At 41.5% G+C, this 25637-nt stretch overlaps 4 protein-coding genes across 7 annotated transcripts; all 4 read left to right on the top strand.

Moving 5' to 3' along the window:
• Positions 1-615: 615 nt before the first annotated feature.
• Positions 616-10612, top strand: LOC306788377 (E3 ubiquitin-protein ligase TRIM21-like). 2 transcript variants are annotated; one of them, XM_079283881.1, is made up of 3 exons: positions 616-724; positions 1373-3430; positions 10329-10612. In XM_079283881.1, the coding sequence occupies exon 2, from the start codon at positions 1382-1384 to the stop codon at positions 3026-3028; it is 1647 nt and encodes a 548-aa protein (XP_079140007.1). In that variant the 5' UTR covers positions 616-724; positions 1373-1381; the 3' UTR covers positions 3029-3430; positions 10329-10612. The 2 variants fall into 2 exon arrangements, with proteins under 2 accessions (XP_079140007.1, XP_079140008.1); XM_079283882.1 differs by having other exon boundaries at positions 689-767.
• On the top strand, positions 7528-10612 carry LOC306788378 (E3 ubiquitin-protein ligase TRIM21-like). Its single transcript, XM_079283883.1, has 2 exons — positions 7528-7638; positions 8267-10612. The coding sequence occupies exon 2, from the start codon at positions 8276-8278 to the stop codon at positions 9920-9922; it is 1647 nt and encodes a 548-aa protein (XP_079140009.1). The 5' UTR covers positions 7528-7638; positions 8267-8275; the 3' UTR covers positions 9923-10612.
• Positions 10613-11442: 830 nt separating this feature from the next.
• On the top strand, positions 11443-14277 carry LOC306788232 (E3 ubiquitin-protein ligase TRIM21-like). 2 transcript variants are annotated; one of them, XM_079283655.1, is made up of 2 exons: positions 11443-11546; positions 12195-14277. In XM_079283655.1, the coding sequence occupies exon 2, from the start codon at positions 12204-12206 to the stop codon at positions 13842-13844; it is 1641 nt and encodes a 546-aa protein (XP_079139781.1). In that variant the 5' UTR covers positions 11443-11546; positions 12195-12203; the 3' UTR covers positions 13845-14277. The 2 variants fall into 2 exon arrangements, with proteins under 2 accessions (XP_079139781.1, XP_079139780.1); XM_079283654.1 differs by having other exon boundaries at positions 11511-11589.
• Positions 14278-18363: 4086 nt separating this feature from the next.
• LOC306788230 (E3 ubiquitin-protein ligase TRIM21-like) lies at positions 18364-20971 on the top strand. Of its 2 annotated transcripts, none has more exons than XM_079283651.1 (2): positions 18364-18466; positions 19092-20971. In XM_079283651.1, exon 2 carries the CDS (start codon positions 19101-19103, stop codon positions 20745-20747), a length of 1647 nt encoding a protein of 548 aa, XP_079139777.1. In that variant the 5' UTR covers positions 18364-18466; positions 19092-19100; the 3' UTR covers positions 20748-20971. The 2 variants fall into 2 exon arrangements, with proteins under 2 accessions (XP_079139777.1, XP_079139778.1); XM_079283652.1 differs by having other exon boundaries at positions 18431-18509.
• Positions 20972-25637: the final 4666 nt, after the last annotated feature.

The following is a 25637-nucleotide window of genomic DNA, read 5'->3' as shown; positions in this document are numbered from 1 at the left end:
ACATATTATACTTTAACTTTATCAACATGCTATACAAATTGTTTTACTTTCTTTGACATCCTATACTATGACATTATATATGACGTCATTATTTGATGAGTTCTTTGTGTGAGAAACTATTCTGACATTTCTTTGTGGCGTAATCTGAAAGAGTTTTTTTGACTTTTTATGAACTTTTTAGTGACGTACGATAGAATATCTTACACTGACCTCTTCTGTCATGTCTGTTTGTACTTGTTTGTTCTTTTGGCTGCTGTATACTTTATTGTATAATAATATTTTATGATTGTTATTTTATTCATACCTTTATTTGAGCAGGTAAATCTCATCACGATGTAATCTAGCCAAGACGGCAGCAATAGGATGTTTACAAAAATACACACAAACCTTTAAAATGTGTAAATAAAAAAACATTCAGGATTTCAGATTTAACGTTTAAAACACACACAAAGAAATAAAGGAATAAGAAGGAAAAAGTCAAACTCGTGTTGTTTGAATGTCGAGTTATGTGTCAAAGAGGCAGTAAAAGCTCGTTGACAGAGCTTCACTGAGAGGAGGAGCCACTCTGAAAGAGGAGAGCTGCAGACTCACTTCTCCTGAAGTGAAAGTTAGTCTGAGCGACAGCAGAGCTGCAGTCGAGACAAGTCTCTCTGTTTCTCTCTCAAGAAACATTCAACTGAATCCAGCAGCTTCTTCTCAACAACACAGTCTCTGACAAACTCTGGTGAGTTCACTGTTCTACAGAGAAACTCAACATTTGGTGTAAAGTGAGTTCAAACCAGGATCCATAACAAAGATCAAAGGAGCAGCAGATAAGCTAGGCCTGCTAGAAGCTAACTAGCCTAGCTGCTAGAAGCTAACTAGCCTAGCTGCTACTCCCTTTGGATTGTCCGAACACAGAGAACAGCACGTGATGTAATGTGTGGATGTATTTATTGATTATAGAGGAACAACATTGATGTGTTATAACTTACATAACTGTTGTGTACTCTGGTGAATATCTGAGGTCCAAACATGTCAGTAAATAGTAATGTGTTCAACGTAAAAGTGGAATTAAAAATGTTTAGGCTCCTTACAAATGATATAAATTCACTCTGATAATATATAAGCAGCAGGGCAGCAGTATTATTGTTTAATATGTGATGTGACAGTGATGGAGGATCACTCTGTGTTTTTAAATTCTATGTAGTGAGCACCTCTCTAAAGTACTCAAACCCTCTTCTGTAATGTTCCTCTACAGTCGGCGTCTCCAGGACACATTCCACCATGATGACACACACAGAGACACACAATGTGAAAACAATACCTGACACACACTGTTGCTGCTGCTGAAGATGTGATAACAGTTTGTTTTCTCACTTGTTGTCCTCAGAGTGTAGATATGTCTGCTGCCAGCTGTCTGCTGACTGAAGATCAGTTTCTGTGCTCCATCTGTCTGGATGTGTTCACTGATCCAGTCAGCACACCATGTGGACACAACTTCTGTAAAGCCTGCATCACTCAACACTGGAACGTTAATGTCCAGACTCAGTGTCCCAACTGTAAAGAGGTGTTCAGCTCTAGACCTGAGCTGCGGGTCAATACTTTCATCTCTGAGGTGGCTGCTCAGTTCAGACAGTCAGCTCAACAGAAAGCCAGCAGCAGCAGCTCAGAGCAACAAGCCGCCAAACCAGGAGAAGTTCCCTGTGACGTCTGCACTGGAACCAAACTGAAGGCCCTGAAGTCCTGCCTGGTGTGTCTGGTCTCCTACTGTGAGACTCACCTGGAGCGTCATCTGACAACGTCAGGTCTGAAAAGACATCAGCTGATCGACCCCGTGGAGAACCTGGAAGCCAGGATGTGTACGAAGCACGATAAACTGCTGGAGCTGTTCTGTAAGACCGACCAGATGTGTGTCTGCATGCTCTGCACTGTTTTAGACCACAAGACACATGATGTTGTTCCTCTGAAAGAAGAATATGAAGGAAAGAAAGCCGAGCTGGGGAAGACTGAGACTGAAATCCAGCAGATGATCCAGAAGAGACGAGTGAAGATTGATGAGATCAAACACTCAGTGGAGCTCAGTGAGGAAGATGCAGACAGAGAGATAGCAGATGGTGTTCAGGTCTTCACCGCTCTGAAGGAGTCTGTTGAGAGAAGCCAGGCCGAGCTCATCGACACCATCAAAGAGAAGCAGAGAAAGACAGAGAAACAGGCTGAAGGCTTCATCAAAGAGCTGGAACAGGAAATCTCTGAGCTGAAGAAGAGAAGCACTGAGGTGGAGCAGCTCTCCTGCTCTGCAGACCACCTCCACCTCCTCCAGAGCTTCAGGACCCTGAACACTGCTCCACCCACCAAGGACTGGACAGGAGTCAGAGTCAGTCCACCTTCACATGAGGGGACTGTGGTGAGAGCTGTGAACCAGCTGGAGGAGACGCTCAGTCAACACATGAAGAAGCTGCTCGCTGAGGTCGAGCTGAAGAGGGTCCAGCAGTCTGCAGTGGATGTGACACTTGATCCTGATACAGCACAGCCTGAACTCATCCTGTCTGATGATGGAAAACAAGTTAAACATGGTGATGAAAGGAAGAATCTACCAGACAATCCAGAGAGATTTGATTATTGTGTTAATGTCTTAGCAAAGCAGAGTTTCTCTTCAGGAAGATTTTACTTTGAGGTTCAGGTTGAAGGGAAGACTGAGTGGGATTTAGGAGTGGTCAGAGAGTCAATCAACAGGAAGGGAAGCATCACACTGAGCCCTCAGGATGGTTACTGGACGATATGGTTGAGGAATGAGAATGAGTACGAAGCTCTTGATGATCCTTCAGTCCGTCTCTCTCTGAAGTCTCGGCCTCAGAAGGTGGGGGTGTTTGTGGACTATGAGGAGGGTCTGGTCTCCTTCTATGACGTTAAGTCTGCAGCTCTTATCTACTCCTTTACTGGCTGCTGCTTCACTGAGAAACTCTACCCACTCTTTAGTCCATTACTTAATGCTGGTGGTAAAAACTCTGCTCCTCTGATCATCTCTCCTGTCAATCACACTGAGTAGAACAAACACTTGATTTTCTGCAGAGAAACTCTTTCATTTAATGTAACAAATCTATATTATTGGTGATTTACGGTGTAAACTTAATTGATTCTTCACATTCTGATCAATGTTTTTTCTATTTGTCTGTAAATGTCTTTCTACTCCAACACACAGACATGAAGCCACTGATTGATATTATCTAATGTCGTCTGATTCATTCTAATAACTGCATAACCTGCCTTCAACACTGCTGAATCATCAAAAACAATGCACTCAGGAATAAGAAGCATTTAAACATTCCTTAAATATCTGGGTGCCAAATGAAAATGTTTAATGTCTGATTATTGTATATATAATACATTATGATTACTGGCTCAAATTATTGGAGAAAGTCATGAGACACTTATTCTTTAGTTTAAAAAGGTGTTTAAGGGTTTTAGTTTCTATTACAAATCCTCAAGAGAATAAAAACAAAGAAACTTTCAACTGGATTTGTCTTTTGTATTTTACGTTTAGTCAAGTACTGTGTTTAAGTACAATTTTGAGATACTTTGTGTATTTCCACTTCATGCTATGAGATTTGTTACGACATACTTTGACTTTTTTCATGACCTTTTGTTGACACACTTGTCGACTCTGTTATACTTTTTTTCGACACAATGCTGAACACAATAAATACATTTCTCTTAAAGTCAAGTTCAGTGTTGAGTGAACCCAGAATTCAGCACAGACTCAGATTAAAAGCTTTATTGCAAAACTTGGTTTCCAGAATTGAGATCATGGCAGACGGGCAAGACGGAGGGAGACTGTTCCTGAGCTGATCTGGTGGATGAACAGAGGAGAACGGGGAGCTGTGTTTGACGGCTGAGAGAGTGAACAGGCAGGCAGGAGATTGGGAATCCAGAAGAGCTGACAGGGAGGTGGAGGTCTGAGCACAAGGAAACATGATTAACTGAGGGAGAGCACGGAACAACAAGGAAGGTCTGGAGAAGAAGTCACAGTGTAGAATATCAAATCATGATATTAAATAATCAGAGTAAAGTGTCAGAAAAAGTCCTGAACAGCCATAGTGTTTATATAGTATGTCGGAAAATCCCACAGGAAAGACACAGTGTAGTATGTAGAAAAACTCAGAGTATAATATGTTGTAAAAAGCAATATGTCATATTATAGAATGTTGAAAAGAGTCGTAGCATGGCATTCATCAAATAAAGTATTTTATTAAATGTCATTAAAATAATCACATACTATACCGTCATAAAAACAAATCACCTGAAGAATCATAGTATGAGATGAACTACTGTATATCATAAAAAGATAAATCATAGTATGTCATGAGAAGTCCAGTAAGTCATGAACAAAGTACTTTTCTTCACAGTAATCTACCTGTTCTGAACTTGCTGTAAGTGCCGTTGTCCAGCGTGATTTTGCTGCTCGAGCAGAAAGCCAGTCGTCTCTCTCGCCACCTACGAACAAACGAAACATTCCGTCTCTTATTGAGATCACAAGACCTTTCCTGTGATCATGCTCACTGCTCATCACCGGTTGAATGTACATTACAAGTACACTTTATTTAACTATATATATGATATAGATAGCTGTATATGTTTCATACTTTCACTGAAGTAAGATTTCCAATGCAGGACTTTAACTTGTAGTTTTTTCTCAGTGTGGTGTTTGTAGTTTTTAACTGTCAGATTCACCAGTGAAAGATGAAGATGATGAAGATGAGCACGAGGGACACCAGGTCAGAGAGAATCCACATCAGGTTGTACTCGTCTGGACTCTGAGACACAGAAATAACAAAAGGAAGTCAGTATTTCACACACAGAGAAACTATTGTCTTAATCTGATAAGCATGTATGTGTGTGCATGTTAACATAGTCAGTGTGTAGCTGGAAATATCCATCTGTTTTCTCTCTATAGTTTCACTTGAAACTGTTTATTTTGCACTACAGTTCTGAATAAAAACACTCTGTACAATTCACACAGGACTAAAAATAGGCTTTATGTTTATTTAATGTAGATTATTTACTGAATTATCAGTAAAATCCTGGATCAGAATAGAAGATTTTGTCCTTATCGCCCTGCAGCAAGTACCTTAGATGTGTACTTAAGTAGAGTACTTGAGTGAGTGTACACAGTGTGTATCTGAGGTGTTACCATGAGGAAGAGAGGCGAGCTCATGCTGCTGAGGAGCTGGGGAGCGTTGGTGGTGACCGACTGGACTCCAGCACACCAGGCCAGAGAGAAGAGCCACGGCTGGCTGATCACATACAGGTTGGTGGTGATGTTCGCTGCAGCGTACTCACTGCACACAGGTGAGGAGAGGAGTCATGAAGTGTTATGAAACACCTGGGAGGGGGGGGCATCTTCAATACTCACACACCTGGTGAGCTCCGTGGACATGGAGCTGTAGTGCAGGCTGAGCGTGACGATGTGGTTGCTCTGGAGCTCCTCTAGAGGGAGCCGACTGCCCGACGTCTGCTGGAGCTCAGGATCGATGTCCTGGACCAGAGCACGCAGGTCTGAGGGCAGCCACAGCACCTGGTGGATGAGCGTGTAAAGCACTGTGTGACCTTAAAAGTGTACATGAATAAAGTGTATTATTTATTTTATATTATCTTGTAGTTGTGAGCAGACAGATAAACAATGAGCTGAAACTCACTATAAAGCTCCATAAAACCGTGAGGAGCTGAAGGTTCCACTGGTCAACCCTCTGAACCCCAAAACCCACCGGCGGGATGGAAAAGCGTGTTTTTATATTTATTTTAAAGAATCATGAAATCTACACCGTTTCTCACACCCAGAAGCTGGAAATAATAGTCAGATGTTCATCTTTCCGACGGTCCTTGAACACATCGTGTGTGACTAACGCTTCCATCAGAAACACAACCGAGACTCATTTTAATATTGAGATATTTCATCAAAACATTTTATTCTGCATGTCTCATTTAAAATGTTGCCTCATATAAACCGTTCACTCTGAACAGATTCTGTAAAAACATTAAATTCTGAGCTCTTCAGTGTCACTAAGAAGCCATGATTGACTCGCTGAGACCAACAGTCACGTGACTAAAATGTGTGGCGTAATCTGAAAAGGAATAGTTTTTATAAACTTAAAATCATTGTTTTTCATGCTGTACAATGTTCTCTGTGAGGTCATCTCTAAAGGCCTTTTGTGACATTTCTTGTGACTTTTTGTTTCTTTGTTTCCTTTTCAGAGTTTGAAGTGAACGTCGTCATCGTGCTTCATGACGATCACCTGATCACAGAGAACTTCCCACTGAAGCTGTGCAGAGTCTGACGTCACAGGAGCTCTTTAATGGTCCCTACAACACACAGCTCCTCTAACAATGATAATTATCTGACTTTAAAGAAAACACAATGTTCTGTCATTAATAATTGTGACCAAAAGTGTAAAAACATGATTCCTTTTGTTATTTTTTTCAAGTTATAATAAATGTCACATTTTTGAAAGTATGTCATTGAAAGTTTCTGTTTTTTTGCAGACCATAGTGAACAGTGTCATTATCCAGAGTTATTAATATTATTCCTATATTGAGGCAGTCTGATTAAAAACAACTGTAGCTCAAGGTCCACTTACAGTACAAGCCTCTTCCACAACTTGTTTCACATACTATGGTCAGACTTTTACTTTGTTTTTTTAACAGACTATACGATGACTTTCTTTCAAAGACTATTTTTGATATACTATACAGATTTGTTTCCCAGGATTTTATTTCAACATATTATCCACTATCCATGACTTTTTTTCGACAAACTAAACTGTGACTTTTATTTACATGCTATACAATGACTTTTTTTTGGTCTTTTTTCAATGTGTTTTGACATACTATACTATGAATTATTTTTCAACATACGACTATACTATAACTTTTTTTTGACATACTATACTTTAACTTTATCAGCATGCTATACTAATTTTTTTACTTTCTTTGACGTCCTATACTATGACATTATATATGACGTCATTATTTGATGAGTTCTTTGTGTGAATAACTATTCTGACATTTCTTTGTGGCGTAATCTGAAAGAGTTTTTTGACTTTTTATGAACTTTTTTGTGACGTACGATAGAATATCTTACACTGACCTCTTCTGTCATGTTGTCTGTTTGTACTTGTTTGTTCTTTTGGCTGCTGTATACTTTATTGTATAATAATATTTTATGATTGTTATTTTATTCATACCTTTATTTGAGCAGGTAAATCTCATCACGATGTAATCTAGCCAAGACAGCAGCAATAGGATGTTTACAAAAATACACACAAACTTTAAAATGTGTAAATAAAAAAACATTCAGGATTTAACGTTTAAAACACACACAAAGAAATAAAGGAATAAGAAGGAAAAAGTCAAACTCGTGTTGTTTGAATGTCGAGTTATGTGTCAAAGAGGCAGTAAAAGCTCGTTGACAGAGCTTCACTGAGAGGAGGAGCCACTCTGAAAGAGGAGAGCTGCAGACTCACTTCTCCTGAAGTGAAAGTGAAAGTTAGTCTGAGCGACAGCAGAGCTGCAGTCGAGACAAGTCTCTCTGTTTCTCTCTCAAGAAACATTCAACTGAATCCAGCAGCTTCTTCTCAACAACACAGTCTCTGACAAACTCTGGTGAGTTCACTGTTCTACAGAGAAACTCAACATTTGGTGTAAAGTGAGTTCAAACCAGGATCCATAACAAAGATCAAAGGAGCAGCAGATAAGCTAGGCCTGCTAGAAGCTAACTAGCCTAGCTGCTACTCCCTTTGGATTGTCCGAACACAGAGAGCAGCACGTGATGTAATGTGTGGATGTATTTATTGATTATAGAGGAACAACATTGATGTGTTATAACTTACATAACTGTTCTGTACTCTGGTGAATATCTGAGGTCCAAATATGTCAGTAAATAGTAATATGTTCAACGTAAAAGTGGAATTAAAAATGTTTAGGCTCCTTACAAATGATATAAATTCACTCTGATAATATATAAGCAGCAGGGCAGCAGTGTTATTGTTTAATATGTGATGTGACAGTGATGGAGGATCACTCTGTGTTTTTAAATTCTATGTAGTGAGCACCTTTCTAAAGGACTCAAACCCTCTTCTGTAATGTTCCTCTACAGTCGGCGTCTCCAGGACACATTCCACCATGATGACACACACAGAGACACACAATGTGAAAACAATACCTGACACACACTGTTGTTGCTGCTGCTGAAGATGTGATAACAGTTTGTTTTCTCACTTGTTGTCCTCAGAGTGTAGATATGTCTGCTGCCAGCTGTCTGCTGACTGAAGATCAGTTTCTGTGCTCCATCTGTCTGGATGTGTTCACTGATCCAGTCGCCATACCATGTGGACACAACTTCTGTAAAGCCTGCATCACTCAACACTGGAACGTTAATGTCCAGACTCAGTGTCCAAACTGTAAAGAGGTGTTCAGCTCTAGACCTGAGCTGCGGGTCAACACCTTCATCTCTGAGATGGCTGCTCAGTTCAGACAGTCAGCTCAACAGAAAGCCAGCAGCAGCAGCTCAGAGCAACAAGCCGCCAAACCAGGAGAAGTTCCCTGTGACGTCTGCACTGGAACCAAACTGAAGGCCCTGAAGTCCTGCCTGGTGTGTCTGGTCTCCTACTGTGAGACTCACCTGGGGCCTCATCTGACAACGTCAGGTCTGAAAAGACATCAGCTGATCGACCCCGTGGAGAACCTGGAAGCCAGGATGTGTACGAAGCACGATAAACTGCTGGAGCTGTTCTGTAAGACCGACCAGATGTGTGTCTGCATGCTCTGCACTGTTTTAGACCACAAGACACATGATGTTGTTCCTCTGAAAGAAGAATATGAAGGAAAGAAGGCCGAGCTGGGGAAGACTGAGGCTGAAATCCAGCAGATGATCCAGAAGAGACGAGTGAAGATTGATGAGATCAAACACTCAGTGGAGCTCAGTGAGGAAGATGCAGACAGAGAGATAGCAGATGGTGTTCAGGTCTTCACCGCTCTGAAGGAGTCTGTTGAGAGAAGCCAGGCCGAGCTCATCGACACCATCAAAGAGAAGCAGAGAAAGACAGAGAAACAGGCTGAAGGCTTCATCAAAGAGCTGGAACAGGAAATCTCTGAGCTGAAGAAGAGAAGCACTGAGGTGGAGCAGCTCTCACGCTCTGAAGACCACCTCCACCTCCTCCAGAGCTTCAGGACCCTGAACACTGCTCCACCCACCAAGGACTGGACAGGAGTCAGAGTCAGTCCACCTTCACATGAGGGGACTGTGGTGAGAGCTGTGAACCAGCTGGAGGAGACGCTCAGTCAACACATGAAGAAGCTGCTCACTGAGGTCGAGCTGAAGAGGGTCCAGCAGTCTGCAGTGGATGTGACACTTGATCCTGATACATCACATCCCAAACTCATCCTGTCTGATGATGGAAAACAAGTTAAACTTGGTAATGTAAAGAAGAACCTACCAGACAATCCAGAGAGATTTGATCGTTGTGTTAGTGTCTTAGCAAAGCAGAGTTTCTCTTCAGGAAGATTTTACTTCGAGGTTCAGGTTGAAGGGAAGACTGAGTGGTCTTTAGGAGTGGCCAGAGAGTCGATCAACAGGAAGGGAAGCATCACACCGACTCCTCAGAAAGGTTACTGGACGATATGTTTGAGGAATGAGAATGAGTACGGAGCTCTTGCTGGTCCTTCAGTCCGTCTCTCTCTGAAGTCTCGGCCTCAGAAGGTGGGGGTGTTTGTGGACTATGAGGAGGGTCTGGTCTCCTTCTATGACGTTAAGTCTGCAGCTCTTATCTACTCCTTTACTGGCTGCTGCTTCACTGAGAAACTCTACCCATACTTTGGTCCGAGTCTTAATTATGGTGGTAAAAACTCTGCTCCTCTGATCATCTCTCCTGTCAATCACACTGAGTAGAACAAACACTTGATTTTCTGCAGAGAAACTCTTTCATTTAATGTAACAAATCTATATTATTGGTGATTTACGGTGTCAACTTTATTGATTCTTCACATTCTGATCAATGTTTTTTCTATTTGTCTGTAAATGTCTTTCTACTTCAACACACAGACATGAAGCCACTGATTGATATTATCTAATGTCGTCTGATTCATTCTAATAACTGCATAACCTGCCTTCAACACTGCTGAATCATCAAAAACAATGCACTCAGGAATAAGAAGCATTTAAACATTCCTTAAATATCTGGGTGCCAAATGAAAATGTTTAATGTCTGATTATTGTGTATATATAATACATTATGATTAATGGCTCAAATTATTGGAGAAAGTCATGAAACACTTATTCTTTAGTTCATAAAAAGGTGTTTAAGGGTTTTAGTTTCTATTATTTTTGAATGAACAGAAGCATCAAGAGGTCTCTGTCTGGTGTGTTTTTAGGGGTCAATAAAAGATGAATTATTTACTCATATTTGTAGAAAATGAATCAACACAATCTAATAATGAAACATTCAGCTGCTGTGACCAGAGAAGTAAAGTTTAGTATTGTGTTATTGGTGTTTCATGCAGTCGTCCTCTCTGCAGAATGTTTTATAGCCGGAATAAAGTGAACAAATCCTCAAGAGAATAAAAACAAAGAAACTTTGAACTGGATTTGTCTTTTGTATTTTACATTTAGTCAAGTACTGTATTTAAGTACAATTTAGAGATACTTTATTTGTGTATTTCCACTTGATGCTACTTTTTACTGTACCTCATCTCAGAGGTACATAATTTGTACTTACGACATACTATACTATGACTTTTTTTCACTTTTATCGACAAGAAGATTTTGTCTCGTGACGATGTGGTTGCTCTGGAGCTCCTCTAGAGGAGCCGACTGCCCGACGTCTGCTGGAGCTCAGGATCGATGTCCTGGATCATTATTTGATGAGTTCTTTGTGTGAGACACTATTCTGACATTTATTTGTTGCGTAATCTCTGACGGACTTTTTTGACATTGTTTGTGACTTTTTATGAACTTTTTAGTGACTTACTATAGAATATCTCACACTGACCTCTTCTGTCATGTTGTCTGTTTGTACTTGTTTGTTCTTTTGGCTGCTGTATACTTTATTGTATAATAATAATATTTTATTATTGTTATTTTATTCGTACCTTTATTTGAGCAGGTAAATCTCATCAAGATGTAATCTAGCCAAGACAGCAGCAATAGGATGTTTACAAAAATACACACAAACCTTTAAAATGTGGAAATATAAAAACATTCAGTATTTCAGATTTAACGTTTAAAACACACACAAAGAAATAAAGGAATAAGAAGGAAAAGTCAAACTCGTGTTGTTTGAATGTCGAGTTATGTGTCAAAGAGGCAGTAAAAGCTCGTTGACAGAGCTTCACTGAGAGGAGGAGCCACTCTGAAAGAGGAGAGCTGCAGACTCACTTCTCCTGAAGTGAAAGTGAAAGTTAGTCTGAGCGACAGCAGAGCTGCAGTCGAGACAAGTCTCTCTGTTTCTCTCTCAAGAAACATTCAACTGAATCCAGCAGCTTCTTCTCAACAACACAGTCTCTGACAAACTCTGGTGAGTTCACTGTTCTACAGAGAAACTCAACATTTGGTGTAAAGTGAGTTCAAACCAGGATCCATAACAAAGATCAAAGGAGCAGCAGATAAGCTAGGCCTGCTAGAAGCTAACTAGCCTAGCTGCTAGAAGCTAACTAGCCTAGCTGCTACTCCCTTTGGATTGTCCGAACACAGAGAACAGCATGTGATGTAATGTGTGGATGTATTTATTGATTATAGAGGAACAACATTGATGTGTTATAACTTACATAACTGTTCTGTACTCTGGTGAATATCTGAGGTCCAAACATGTCAGTAAATAGTAATGTGTTCAACGTAAAAGTGGAATTAAAAATGTTTAGGCTCCTTACAAATGATATAAATTCACTCTGATAATATATAAGCAGCAGGGCAGCAGTATTATTGTTTAATATGTGATGTGACAGTGATGGAGGATCACTCTGTGTTTTTAAATTCTATGTAGTGAGCACCTTTCTAAAGGACTCAAACCCTCTTCTGTAATGTTCCTCTACAGTCGGCGTCTCCAGGACACATTCCACCATGATGACACACACAGAGACACACAATGTGAAAACAATACCTGACACACACTGTTGCTGCTGCTGAAGATGTGATAACAGTTTGTTTTCTCACTTGTTGTCCTCAGAGTGTAGATATGTCTGCTGCCAGCTGTCTGCTGACTGAAGATCAGTTTCTGTGCTCCATCTGTCTGGATGTGTTCACTGATCCAGTCAGCACACCATGTGGACACAACTTCTGTAAAGCCTGCATCACTCAACACTGGAATGTTAATGTCCAGACTCAGTGTCCAAACTGTAAAGAGGTGTTCAGCTCTAGACCTGAGCTGCGGGTCAACACTTTCATCTCTGAGATGGCTGCTCAGTTCAGACAGTCAGCTCAACAGAAAGCCAGCAGCTCAGAGCAACAAGCCGCCAAACCAGGAGAAGTTCCCTGTGACGTCTGCACTGGAACCAAACTGAAGGCCCTGAAGTCCTGCCTGGTGTGTCTGGTCTCCTACTGTGAGACTCACCTGGAGCCTCATCTGACAACGTCAGGTCTGAAAAGACATCAGCTGATCGACCCCGTGGAGAACCTGGAAGCCAGGATGTGTACGAAGCACGATAAACTGCTGGAGCTGTTCTGTAAGACCGACCAGATGTGTGTCTGCATGCTCTGCACTGTTTTAGACCACAAGACACATGATGTTGTTCCTCTGAAAGAAGAATATGAAGGAATGAAAGCCGAGCTGGGGAAGACTGAGACTGAAATCCAGCAGATGATCCAGAAGAGACGAGTGAAGATTGATGAGATCAAACACTCAGTGGAGCTCAGTGAGGAAGATGCAGACAGAGAGATAGCAGATGGTGTTCAGGTCTTCACCGCTCTGAAGGAGTCTGTTGAGAGAAGCCAGGCCGAGCTCATCGACACCATCAAAGAGAAGCAGAGAAAGACAGAGAAACAGGCTGAAGGCTTCATCAAAGAGCTGGAACAGGAAATCTCTGAGCTGAAGAAGAGAAGCACTGAGGTGGAGCAGCTCTCCTGCTCTGAAGACCACCTCCACCTCCTCCAGAGCTTCAGGACCCTGAACACTGCTCCACCCACCAAGGACTGGACAGGAGTCAGAGTCAGTCCACCTTCACATGAGGGGACTGTGGTGAGAGCTGTGAACCAGCTGGAGGAGACGCTCAGTCAACACATGAAGAAGCTGCTCACTGAGGTCGAGCTGAAGAGGGTCCAGCAGTCTGCAGTGGATGTGACACTTGATGCTGATACAGCACATCCCAAACTCATCCTGTCTGATGATGGAAAACAAGTTAAACTTGGTAATGTAAAGAAGAACCTACCAGACAATCCAGAGAGATTTGATCGTTGTGTTAGTGTCTTAGCAAAGCAGAGTTTCTCTTCAGGAAGATTTTACTTCGAGGTTCAGGTTGAAGGGAAGACTGAGTGGTCTTTAGGAGTGGCCAGAGAGTCGATCAACAGGAAGGGAAGCATCACACCGACTCCTCAGAAAGGTTACTGGACGATATGTTTGAGGAATGAGAATGAGTACGGAGCTAGTGCTGGTCCTTCAGTCCGTCTCTCTCTGAAGTCTCGGCCTCAGAAGGTGGGGGTGTTTGTGGACTATGAGGAGGGTCTGGTCTCCTTCTATGACGTTAAGTCTGCAGCTCTTATCTACTCCTTTACTGGCTGCTGCTTCACTGAGAATCTCTACCCATTCTTTGGTCCGAGTCTTAATTATGGTGGTAAAAACTCTGCTCCTCTGATCATCTCTCCTGTCAATCACACTGAGTAGAACAAACACTTGATTTTCTGCAGAGAAACTCTTTCATTTAATGTAACAAATCTATATTATTGGTGATTTACGGTGTCAACTTTATTGATTCTTCACATTCTGATCAATGTTTTTTCTATTTGTCTGTAAATGTTTTTCTACTCCAACACACAGACATGAAGCCACTGATTGATATTATCTAATGTCGTCTGATTCATTCTAATAACTGCATAACCTGCCTTCAACACTGCTGAATCATCAAAAACAATGCACTCAGGAATAAGAAGCATTTAAACATTCCTTAAATATCTGGGTGCCAAATGAAAATGTTTAATGTCTGATTATTGTGTATATAATACATTATGATTAATGGCTCAAATTATTGGAGAAAGTCATGAAACACTTATTCTTTAGTTCATAAAAAGGTGTTTAAGGGTTTTAGTTTCTATTACAAATCCTCAAGAGAATAAAAACAAAGAAACTTTGAACTGGATTTGTCTTTTGTATTTTACGTTTAGTCAAGTACTGTATTTAAGTACAATTTAGAGATACTTTATTGTGTATTTCTACTTCATGCTATGAGATTTGTTACGACATACTTTGACTTTTTTCATGACCTTTTGTTGACACACTTGTCGACTCTTTTATACTTTTTTTGACACAATGCTGAACACAATAAATACATTTCTCTTAAAGTCAAGTTCAGTGTTGAGTGAACCCAGAATTCAGCACAGACTCAGATTAAAAGCTTTATTGCAAAACTTGGTTTCCAGAATTGAGATCATGGCAGACGGGCAAGACGGAGGGAGACTGTTCCTGAGCTGATCTCGTGGATGAACAGAGGAGAACGGGGAGCTGTGTTTGACGGCTGAGAGAGTGAACAGGCAGGCAGGAGATTGGGAATCCAGAAGAGCTGACAGGGAGGTGGAGGTCTGAGCACAAGGAAACATGATTAACTGAGGGAGAGCACGGAACAACAAGGAAGGTCTGGAGAAGAAGTCACAGTGTAGAATATCAAATCATGATATTAAATCATCAGAGTAAAGTGTCGGAAAAAGTCCTGAACAGCCATAGTGTTTATATAGTATGTCGGAAAATCCCACAGGAAAGACACAGTGTAGTATGTAGAAAAACTCAGAGTATAATATGTTGTAAAAAGCAATATGTCATATTATAGAATGTTGAAAAAAGTCGTAGCATGGCATTTATCAAATAAAGTATTTTATTAAATGTCATTAAAATAATCACATACTATACCGTCATAAAAACAAATCACCTGAAGAATCATAGTATGAGATGAACTACTGTATGTCATAAAAAGATAAATCATAGTATGTCATGAGAAGTCCAGTAAGTCATGAACAAAGTACTTTTCTTCACAGTAATCTACCTGTTCTGAACTTGCTGTAAGTGCCGTTGTCCAGCGTGATTTTGCTGCTCGAGCAGAAAGCCAGTCGTCTCTCTCGCCACCTACGAACAAACGAAACATTCCGTCTCTTATTGAGATCACAAGACCTTTCCTGTGATCATGCTCACTGCTCATCACCGGTTGAATGTACGTTACAAGTACACTTTATTTAACTATATATATGATATAGATAGCTGTATATGTTTCATACTTTCACTGAAGTAAGATTTCCAATGCAGGACTTTAACTTGTAGTTTTTTCTCAGTGTGGTGTTTGTAGTTTTTAACTGTCAGATTCACCAGTGAAAGATGAAGATGATGAAGATGAGCACGAGGGACACCAGGTCAGAGAGAATCCACATCAGGTTGTACTCGTCTGGACTCTGAGACACAGAAATAACAAAAGGAAGTCAGTATTTCACACACAGAGAAACTATTGTCTTAATCTGATAAGCATGTATGTGTGTGCATGTTAACATAGTCAGTGTGTAGCTGGAAATATTCATCTGTTTTCTCTCTATAGTTTCACTTGAAACTGTATATTTTGCACTAAAGTTCTGAATAAAAACACTCCGTACAATTCACACAGGACTAAAAATAGGCTTTATGGTTATTTAATGTAGATTATTTACTGAATTATCAGTAAAATCCTGGATCAGAATAGAAGATTTTGTCCTTATCGCCCTGCAACAAGTACCTTAGATGTGTACTTAAGTAGAGTACTTGAGTGAGTGCACACAGTGTGTATCTGAGGTGTTACCATGAGGAAGAGAGGCGAGCTCATGCTGCTGAGGAGCTGGGGAGCGTTGGTGGTGACCGACTGGACTCCAGCACACCAGGCCAGAGAGAAGAGCCACGGCTGGCTGATCACATACAGGTTGGTGGTGATGTTCGCTGCAGCGTACTCACTGCACACAGGTGAGGAGAGGAGTCATGAAGTGTTATGAAACACCTGGGAGGGGGGGGCATCTTCAATACTCACACACCTGGTGAGCTCCGTGGACATGGAGCTGTAGTGCAGGTTGAGCGTGACGATGTGGTTGCTCTGGAGCTCCTCTAGAGGGAGCCGACTGCCCGACGTCTGCTGGAGCTCAGGATCGATGTCCTGGACCAGAGCACGCAGGTCTGAGGGCAGCCACAGCACCTGGTGGATGAGCGTGTAAAGCACTGTGTGACCTTAAAAGTGTACATGAATAAAGTGTATTATTTATTTTATATTATCTTGTAGTTGTGAGCAGACAGATAAACAATGAGCTGAAACTCACTATAAAGCTCCATAAAACCGTGAGGAGCTGAAGGTTCCACTGGTCAACCCTCTGAACCCCAAAACCCACCGGCGGGATGGAAAAGAGTGTTTTTATATTTATTTTTAAAGAATCATGAAATCTACACCGTTTCTCAAAGCCAGAAACTGGAAAAACTGTCATCGTCAGATTATCATCTTTCCGACGGTCCTTGAACACATCGTGTGTGACTAACGCTTCCATCAGAAACACAACCGAGACTAAGTTTAATATTGAGATATTTCATCAAAACATTTTATTCCGCATGTCTCATTTAAAATGTTGCCTCATATAAACCGTTCACTCTGAACAGATTCTGTAAAAACATTAAATTCTGAGCTCTTCAGTGTCAGTAAGAAGCCATGATTGACTCGCTGAGACCAACAGTCACGTGACTAAACGGTGTGGCGTAATCTGAAAAGGAATAGTTTTTATGAATTTAAAGTCATTGTTTTTCATGCTGTACAATGTTCTCTGTGAGGTCATCTCTAAAGGCCTTTTGTGACTTTTCTTGTGACTTTTTGTTTCTTTGTTTCCTTTTCAGAGTTTGAAGTGAACGTCGTCATCGTGCTTCATGACGATCACCTGATCACAGAGAACTTCCCACTGAAGCTGTGCAGAGTCTGACGTCACAGGAGCTCTTTAATGGTCCCTACAACACACAGCTCCTCTAACAATGATAATTATCTGACTTTAAAGAAAACACAATGTTCTGTCATTAATAATTGTGACCAAAAGTGTAAAAACATGATTCCTTTTGTTGTTTTTTCAAGTTATAATAAATGTCACATTTTTGAAAGTATATCATTGAAAGTTTCTGTTTTTTGCAGACCATAGTGAACAGTGTCATTATCCAGAGTTATTAATATTATTCCTATATTGAGGCAGTCTGATTAAAAACAACTGCAGCTCAAGGTCCACTTACAGTACAAGCCTCTTCCACAACTTGTTTCACATACTATGGTCAGACTTTTACTTTGTTTTTTTAACAGACTATACGATGACTTTCTTTCAAAGACTATTTTTGATACACTATACAGATTTGTTTCCCAGGATTTGTTTTCAACATATTATCCACTATCCATGACTTTTTTTCGACAAACTAAACTGTGACTTTTATTTACATGCTATACAATGACTTTTTTTTGGTATTTTTTCAATGTGTTTTGACATACTATACGATGAATTATTTTTCAACATACTACGATACTATAACTTTTTTTTGACATACTAAACTTTAACTTTATCAACATGCTATACAAATTGTTTTACTTTCTTTGACATCCTATACATTATATATGACGTTATTATTTGATGAGTTTTTTGTGTGAGAAACTTCTGACATTTCTTTGTGGCGTAATCTGAAAGAGTTTTTTGACTTTTTTGACGAACTTATTTGTGACGTACTATAGAATATCTTACACTGACCTCTTCTGTCATGTTGTCTGTTTGTACTTGTTTGTTCTTTTGGCTGCTGTATACTTTATTGTATAATAATAATATTTTATTATTGTTATTTTATTCGTACCTTTATTTGAGCAGGTTAATCTCATCACGATGTAATCTAGCCAAGACAGCAGCAATAGGATGTTTACAAAAATACACACAAACTTTAAAATGTGTAAATAAAAAAACATTCAGTATTTCAGATTTAACGTTTAAAACACACACAAAGAAATAAAGGAATAAGAAGGAAAAAGTCAAACTCGTGTTGTTTGAATGTCGAGTTATGTGTCAAAGAGGCAGTAAAAGCTCGTTGACAGAGCTTCACTGAGAGGAGGAGCCACTCTGAAAGAGGAGAGCTGCAGACTCACTTCTCCTGAAGTGAAAGTGAAAGTTAGTCTGAGCGACAGCAGAGCTGCAGTCGAGACAAGTCTCTCTGTTTCTCTCTCAAGAAACATTCAACTGAATCCAGCAGCTTCTTCTCAACAACACAGTCTCTGACAAACTCTGGTGAGTTCACTGTTCTACAGAGAAACTCAACATTTGGTGTAAAGTGAGTTCAAACCAGGATCCATAACAAAGATCAAAGGAGCAGCAGATAAGCTAGGCCTGCTAGAAGCTAACTAGCCTAGCTGCTACTCCCTTTGGATTATCCGAACACAGAGAACAGCATGTGATGTAATGTGTGGATGTATTTATTGATTATAGAGGAACAACATTGATGTGTTATAACTTACATAACTGTTCTGTACTCTGGTGAATATCTGAGGTCCAAACATGTCAGTAAATAGTAATGTGTTCAACGTAAAAGTGGAATTAAAAATGTTTAGGCTCCTTACAAATGATATGAATTCACTCTGATAATATATAAGCAGCAGGGCAGCAGTGTTATTGTTTAATATGTGATGTGACAGTGATGGAGGATCACTCTGTGTTTTTAAATTCTATGTAGTGAGCACCTTTCTAAAGCACTCAAACCCTCTTCTGTAATGTTCCTCTACAGTCGGCGTCTCCAGGACACATTCCACCATGATGACACACACAGAGACACACAATGTGAAAACAATACCTGACACACACTGTTGCTGCTGCTGAAGATGTGATAACAGTTTGTTTTCTCACTTGTTGTCCTCAGAGTGTAGATATGTCTGCTGCCAGCTGTCTGCTGACTGAAGATCAGTTTCTGTGCTCCATCTGTCTGGATGTGTTCACTGATCCAGTCAGCACACCATGTGGACACAACTTCTGTAAAGCCTGCATCACTCAACACTGGAACGTTAATGTCCCGTTTCAGTGTCCCAACTGTAAAAAGCTCTTCTACACCAGACCTGAGCTGCAGGTCAACACTTTCATCTCTGAGATGGCTGCTCAGTTCAGACAGTCAGCTCAACAGAAAGCCAGCAGCAGCAGCTCAGAGCAACAAGCCGCCAAACCAGGAGAAGTTCCCTGTGACGTCTGCACTGGAACCAAACTGAAGGCCCTGAAGTCCTGCCTGGTGTGTCTGGCCTCCTACTGTGAGACTCACCTGGAGCCTCATCTGACAATGTCAGGTCTGAAAAGACATCAGCTGATCGACCCCGTGGAGAACCTGGAAGACAGGATGTGTACGAAGCACGATAAACTGCTGGAGCTGTTCTGTAAGACCGACCAGATGTGTGTCTGCATGCTCTGCACTGTTTTAGACCACAAGACACATGATGTTGTTCCTCTGAAAGAAGAATATGAAGGAAAGAAAGCCGAGCTGGGGAAGACTGAGACTGAAATCCAGCAGATGATCCAGAAGAGACGAGTGAAGATTGATGAGATGAAACACTCAGTGGAGCTCAGTGAGGAAGATGCAGACAGAGAGATAGCAGATGGTGTTCAGGTCTTCACCGCTCTGAAGGAGTCTGTTGAGAGAAGCCAGGCCGAGCTCATCGACACCATCAAAGAGAAGCAGAGAAAGACAGAGAAACAGGCTGAAGGCTTCATCAAAGAGCTGGAACAGGAAATCTCTGAGCTGAAGAAGAGAAGCACTGAGGTGGAGCAGCTCTCCTGCTCTGAAGACCACCTCCACCTCCTCCAGAGCTTCAGGACCCTGAACACTGCTCCACCCACCAAGGACTGGACAGGAGTCAGAGTCAGTCCACCTTCACATGAGGGGACTGTGGTGAGAGCTGTGAACCAGCTGGAGGAGACGCTCAGTCAACACATGAAGAAGCTGCTCACTGAGGTCGAGCTGAAGAGGGTCCAGCAGTCTGCAGTGGATGTGACACTTGATCCTGATACAGCACAGCCCAACCTCATCCTGTCTGATGATGGAAAACAAGTTAAACTTGGTGATGTAGAGAAGAATCTACCAGACAATCCAGAGAGATTTGATTATTGTGTTAGTGTCTTAGCAAAGCAGAGTTTCTCTTCAGGAAGATTTTACTTTGAGGTTCAGGTTGAAGGGAAGACTGACTGGGATTTTGGAGTGGCCAGAGAGTCGATCAACAGGAAGGGAGACATCACACTGACTCCTCAGGATGGTTACTGGACGATATGGTTGAGGAATGAGAATGAGTACGAAGCTTGTGCTGGTCCTTCAGTCCTTCTCTCTCTGAAGTCTCGGCCTCAGAAGGTGGGGGTGTTTGTGGACTATGAGGAGGGTCTGGTCTCCTTCTATGACGTTAAGTCTGCAGCTCTTATCTACTCCTTTACTGGCTGCTGCTTCACTGAGAAACTCTACCCATACTTTAGTCCATTTCTTAATGATGGTGGTAAAAACTCTGCTCCTCTGATCATCTCTCCTGTCAATCACACTGAGTAGAACAAACACTTGATTTTCTTCAGAGAACCTCTTTCATTTAATGGAACAAATCTATATTATTGGTGATTTACGGTGTCAACTTTATTGATTCTTCACATTCTGATCAATGTTTTTTCTATTTGTCTGTAAATGTCTTTCTACTCCAACACACAGACATGAAGCCACTGATTGATATTATCTGATGTCGTCTGATTCATTCTAATAACTGCATAACCTGCCTTCAACACTGCTGAATCATCAAAAACAATGCACTCAGGAATAAGAAGCATTTAAACATTCCTTAAATATCTGGGTGCCAAATGAAAATGTTTCATGTCTGATTATTGTATATATAATACATTATGATTACTGGCTCAAATTATTGGAGAAAGTCATGAAACACTTATTCTTTAGTTTAAAAAGGTGTTTAAGGGTTTTAGTTTCTATTACAAATCCTCAACAGAATAAAAACAAAGAAACTTTGAACTGGATTTGTCTTTTGTATTTTACGTTTAGTCAAGTACTGTGTTTAAGTACAATTTAGAGATACTTTATTGTGTATTTCTACTTCATGCTATGAGATTTGTTCTGTTGAACACGGTGGAGATTTTGCGAAGTAGTGATGTCTCTACCAGCAAAACCGTTGTTTAAATCAGACATATGACTCTGAGGCTCTGAGGCGGTTGTCCAAAACCCCTGTGATGTGTACGGGTGGGCACACACTCATTCTCCTATACATTCACACACACACACACACCCTCACCCCCCCCCCCCAGGCGTGCTTCTCGGTTAAGGGGAAGTCCCAGAGCTGAGCCAGCACATTACTGAGACGCCACCTAGTCTAGGGGAGAAGGAGGGGGGGGGGGGGCAGCCATCGCAACCCCGTGAAGTCCGGGAGGCCGGAGGCAGTGTGAGGCATGAGAATATAGGTCATTAGTCTGGAGAAGACAGAAGGGAAAATCCCAGCCGAATTCAAAAAAACCGAGTCAGCGTTTTCAAGGAAAAACTATGGGGCGGAGGGTGAGCATAAATAACGTGCCCTTGACAGTGGCGACATTAAGTCTGCGGGGGAGCTCTTATCGACACACAGAGAGACCCGGCTGTCTGAAAAATACGCTGAAGTAAGGGTTTTTTGTGTCATCAATCAAGTGAGGTGAAGGGGAAGAATGCGCTTGAAGCGAGCGAACCAGCCCGTATTAGTATAAATACCAGCAGTTTTGAAACAGCAAGACGCACACTTGGAGCAGGACCTGGAAGACGCTTTTGGAGAAGGAGTCTCTAATCCCGTGCGGGCTCCGGCCTGCACGGAGGAAAACTTGAACTTTTTACAGAATCTCCGGACTTTGACTGTCGGAGGTTTTTAAGAAAACTTAGAAGGTTTTTTGAAGTCTAGTCAGGAGAGAAGGCTCACTCTGTCCAGTCCTGCGCTGGGTGAATCATTAACTTTTTCCTCCGTAAGCTACACAGCCAGCCCGTCTGCAGGCTGAGTCAGCTTTTTACAGATCCTTTGTCTGTAAACTGCTCTGAAGGGGTTTTTGAATACTTAGGTGATTTTTTCTTATATTTTTCAGTTAACGATTTTCCTCTGCATTTTGGACCAAGAGACTATACTTTGATTTAAATGCAAATAAATAAATAACGAATTAGTTGCTTCGACCAAGTCCTTTTCTTGATATTTTCCTGAGAAGTCAGCCCTGGAGAGGGGTCACACCTCAGATGATCTCCTTCATCCCCTGAGGTAAGTTGTGTTTGATCCAGCTCGGTACATTACTGATGGCATTCTTGAAATGCCCAAACCACACTGATACTAATATTCTAATAATTAAAAAAAAAAAAAAAAATTAATTTATTAATTTTTCAATTTTTCAATTTTTTTTATTGGATTAAAAAATCGTGAGGGGTCACCCCCCGATATCACGTAACATGGCGCCCGAACAGGGACTCGAGAGGGATTAGATCCTAGAGACACTAGAACGTGTATTCTGGGAAGAACAGAGGTTCCCTCTCGGGTTAAAATACACGGACCCTCCCAAGGAGAAACAGAAAAGTGATGTGAATTCAACCAGCGAAATCAAGCTGAGGTGATATATTGAACTCTGCCAGAAGTGGTAAAAAAATCGACAATCCTCGACCGACGTTCGCAACACTCGTCCGTCAGTACCGGCAGTCAAGGAAAAGATTTTATCACTCTGCTCTCTCTATTAGGAATCGGTACCAGGGATCGAGGCAGTCAATAAATCCTCTAAAAAACTTGACCGTCCTTCTCACAGGAGAAGGAGTCGTTCAGTTAAAACGGGACAAATAGACAGATCCTTAGTGTTAAAAAACTTAGAACCAAGTAGAGAGGAAACCCTTAAATTAAAAGTACTTCACGGGAGGGCATTTAAGAGATTTAGTGGACAGAGATATTGATCGCTGCGCATAGGTTTAAAGGATACCTAGCTTGTCGACACAGAGGCCCGGCGAGAGCATACGATTTTAAATAAAATAGTATAGTATCCTCCCCCGTCTAAAAACAGGGTGCCCTTTTTAGCACACCGCTGTAACACAGAGAAGGTCTAGTTGGGCTGATCACTCAATGCAATTAACGACTCAGGCACTGAAGAGATGAAAAAGGGCAAAATCCTTCCCGAGTCAATATATTGGAAGATTATATCATAGTTATATAACGTAGAGAAATTCAATGTATTGTTCGTAGTAATATTACAGTAATATTATTGCAGGGCTTAATGGTATTATCAGTATATGATTCTAGCATTTAGCAGAGACCTGAGAGAATGAGGCTCTGAAACGCCAAGACGTGTGGAACAGGGGAACTGATTGATTTCTCTCAGGATAGAATCAGGGTGTATGATATTACCGCAGTGGTATCGCAACACGTTGGATTTTATTGCTGTTATATATTAAAATAATAGTATTTCGAAAAATGGAGGAGGAAGGAACGGAATGGGGTTCAGATAGTGAGGACCCTCCTCATGGGAGGTTATCTCCCCCCCACTTTGAGCAACCGCGGAGGACATTATGTCCAGATCCCCGTAAATACGCTGATCCGGGTAGTTATTGCAGGGAATTAAGGAAAGCCCTGGAGCCCAGTGCTCCGCCACCATATAATCAGGAATGCACAGTATATACCATGAATACAAGATATCGGTTTAGAACATCCGTGTTTAAAACACTAAAAACGATTTATAAATTTGCAGTGTGGGGTAGTATTACAGTGTTGATTTTGGTTAATATTGATAAGTGCAAAATTTAAAAAGCCCCCCCCCCTTGCTCCTAGCAGAGAAAGCAGGCAGAGGAGGGGAGGCAGTTCCCCCCCTCCTTGCTCCGAGCAGAGCGAGCAGGCAAAGGAGGGGCGGCCCCCTCCTTTTTGCTCAGAGGAGAGAGAGCGAGCAGGGGAGGAGGGGCGGCCCCCTCCCCTTGCTTTCCTTCTTTCAAGGCCGCTCAGAATGAGCTAGAACCGCTCGCCCACGACAAGTGGACTAAATGGCCCAAAGCCAGGCCGAAAAACGGCTAAACTTTCCCTAACTCCTTCCACCGGAATGGAGAGGGAAAGATGCACTCACTGAGGTCCTGATTGAGCAAGCCTCTCCAATAAGGACCAATGTGCATAAGGGATTACGAAATGAGGGACACGACAAGGTCAATAGGTTTTTTGAAACAGAATCTAGTTCCTCTTCCTAACCTTAGAACACATCCAACACAAAGTGAGGTCACGGGTCAACAGTGAACGATGGTTGATGGCTTCAAGACAGCTACACCAGGAAAAAAGGAAAAAGGCAAGCATGAGCCTCACGTTGACTTCTGTGACCTCACACGTTACATTCCACAAGCCGGCTGGATCCTCAACGCCTCAGGGGACATGATTTTGCCTAGAATGAGCCTGGACAGCCATCTATTGGCATTCAGGGGAACTCCAAAATCACCGTTTCTCTAAATATAGTTAGGGTCTTTAATCCTTTAAAAGTATATCATTTTTAGTTTGTTACTTTACCAGTTCAATTCTTATCAGCCGTATATTTTACACGAGCTTCTCTGATTTTTCAGTTTCTCCTGCGAGGACATTTTGTTCATTTCTTATTTTATATTTTTTACGATCTTATCCTTTATATTAAGTAGGGATTATATACACATCGTTTGAGTGTTTTATGCAGTTGTTACGGACTGAGCATTTATTTTTAGTTTTAAAACTTTTTCAAACTTTTAAGTTGAATATTCTAGTTAAGGAAGGAGAGAGCCTTTTCAGATTTTTATGTTTTGATTTCTACACGATTTCTACCCTGGTCATTATGTGAAAATGAAGCTTGGACCAGATGACTGGCCCAGCCCAACGATCTATGATCCTGATATGTACTTTCATATGGCATACAGAAGGGCGAGGGCAACAGCAGCTAACAATATCCTTCACGATTGTATAAAACTTAATCGGCTGCGAGATAGCACGCTTCAGTCTAGAAAGGACAGGTTGAAACAGGTAGTCATTTAAGGTTTTCTCTTTCTTTGATACTTTACTGCTATTTTTGTTGAATACTTTTATCCTCATCCCCTGGATATATTGGGTTTAACCTCTCATCCCTGAGGTCTCCAGGTTAACCACACCGAATCTCCAAGATCGGGGCAGGTCCAGTTGGACCGGCGGGTTGTACCACTGTCGGACTCGCCAGAATCACCCACTGCTATCTCTCCCTCTCTGTCTCCCAACGTCAACATGACCCTGACCTCTGTCCACTCTGTGGACGAAGAAATCGATCCCCGAAACGTGTACGGGCCCTTCCGTGATGCAACGGACCTGATGGACCATCAGCCCATCGGGGGAGAACCGGCCTACGCTGACCTGGGTCCTTATCAGTATCCAAATACTGAAACTGGACTTTCCGTGGGCCCGGGGGCCTTCAATCGACTCTAACGACC

The sequence above is a fragment of the Melanostigma gelatinosum genome, assembly GCF_949748355.1.
Source record: "Melanostigma gelatinosum genome assembly, chromosome: 14".
Lineage (NCBI taxonomy): Eukaryota > Metazoa > Chordata > Actinopteri > Perciformes > Zoarcidae > Melanostigma > Melanostigma gelatinosum.
The sequence above is the reverse complement of the archived record's forward strand: the minus strand, read 5'-3'. Positions and strand labels throughout refer to the sequence as shown.

What these genes read in the sequence shown, in the direction of transcription:
- LOC306788377 (XM_079283881.1), top strand. Translation starts at nt 1,382, where the DNA reads ATGTCTGCTGCCAGCTGTCTGCTGACTGAAGATCAGTTTCTGTGCTCC.
- LOC306788378 (XM_079283883.1), top strand. Translation starts at nt 8,276, where the DNA reads ATGTCTGCTGCCAGCTGTCTGCTGACTGAAGATCAGTTTCTGTGCTCC.
- LOC306788232 (XM_079283655.1), top strand. Translation starts at nt 12,204, where the DNA reads ATGTCTGCTGCCAGCTGTCTGCTGACTGAAGATCAGTTTCTGTGCTCC.
- LOC306788230 (XM_079283651.1), top strand. Translation starts at nt 19,101, where the DNA reads ATGTCTGCTGCCAGCTGTCTGCTGACTGAAGATCAGTTTCTGTGCTCC.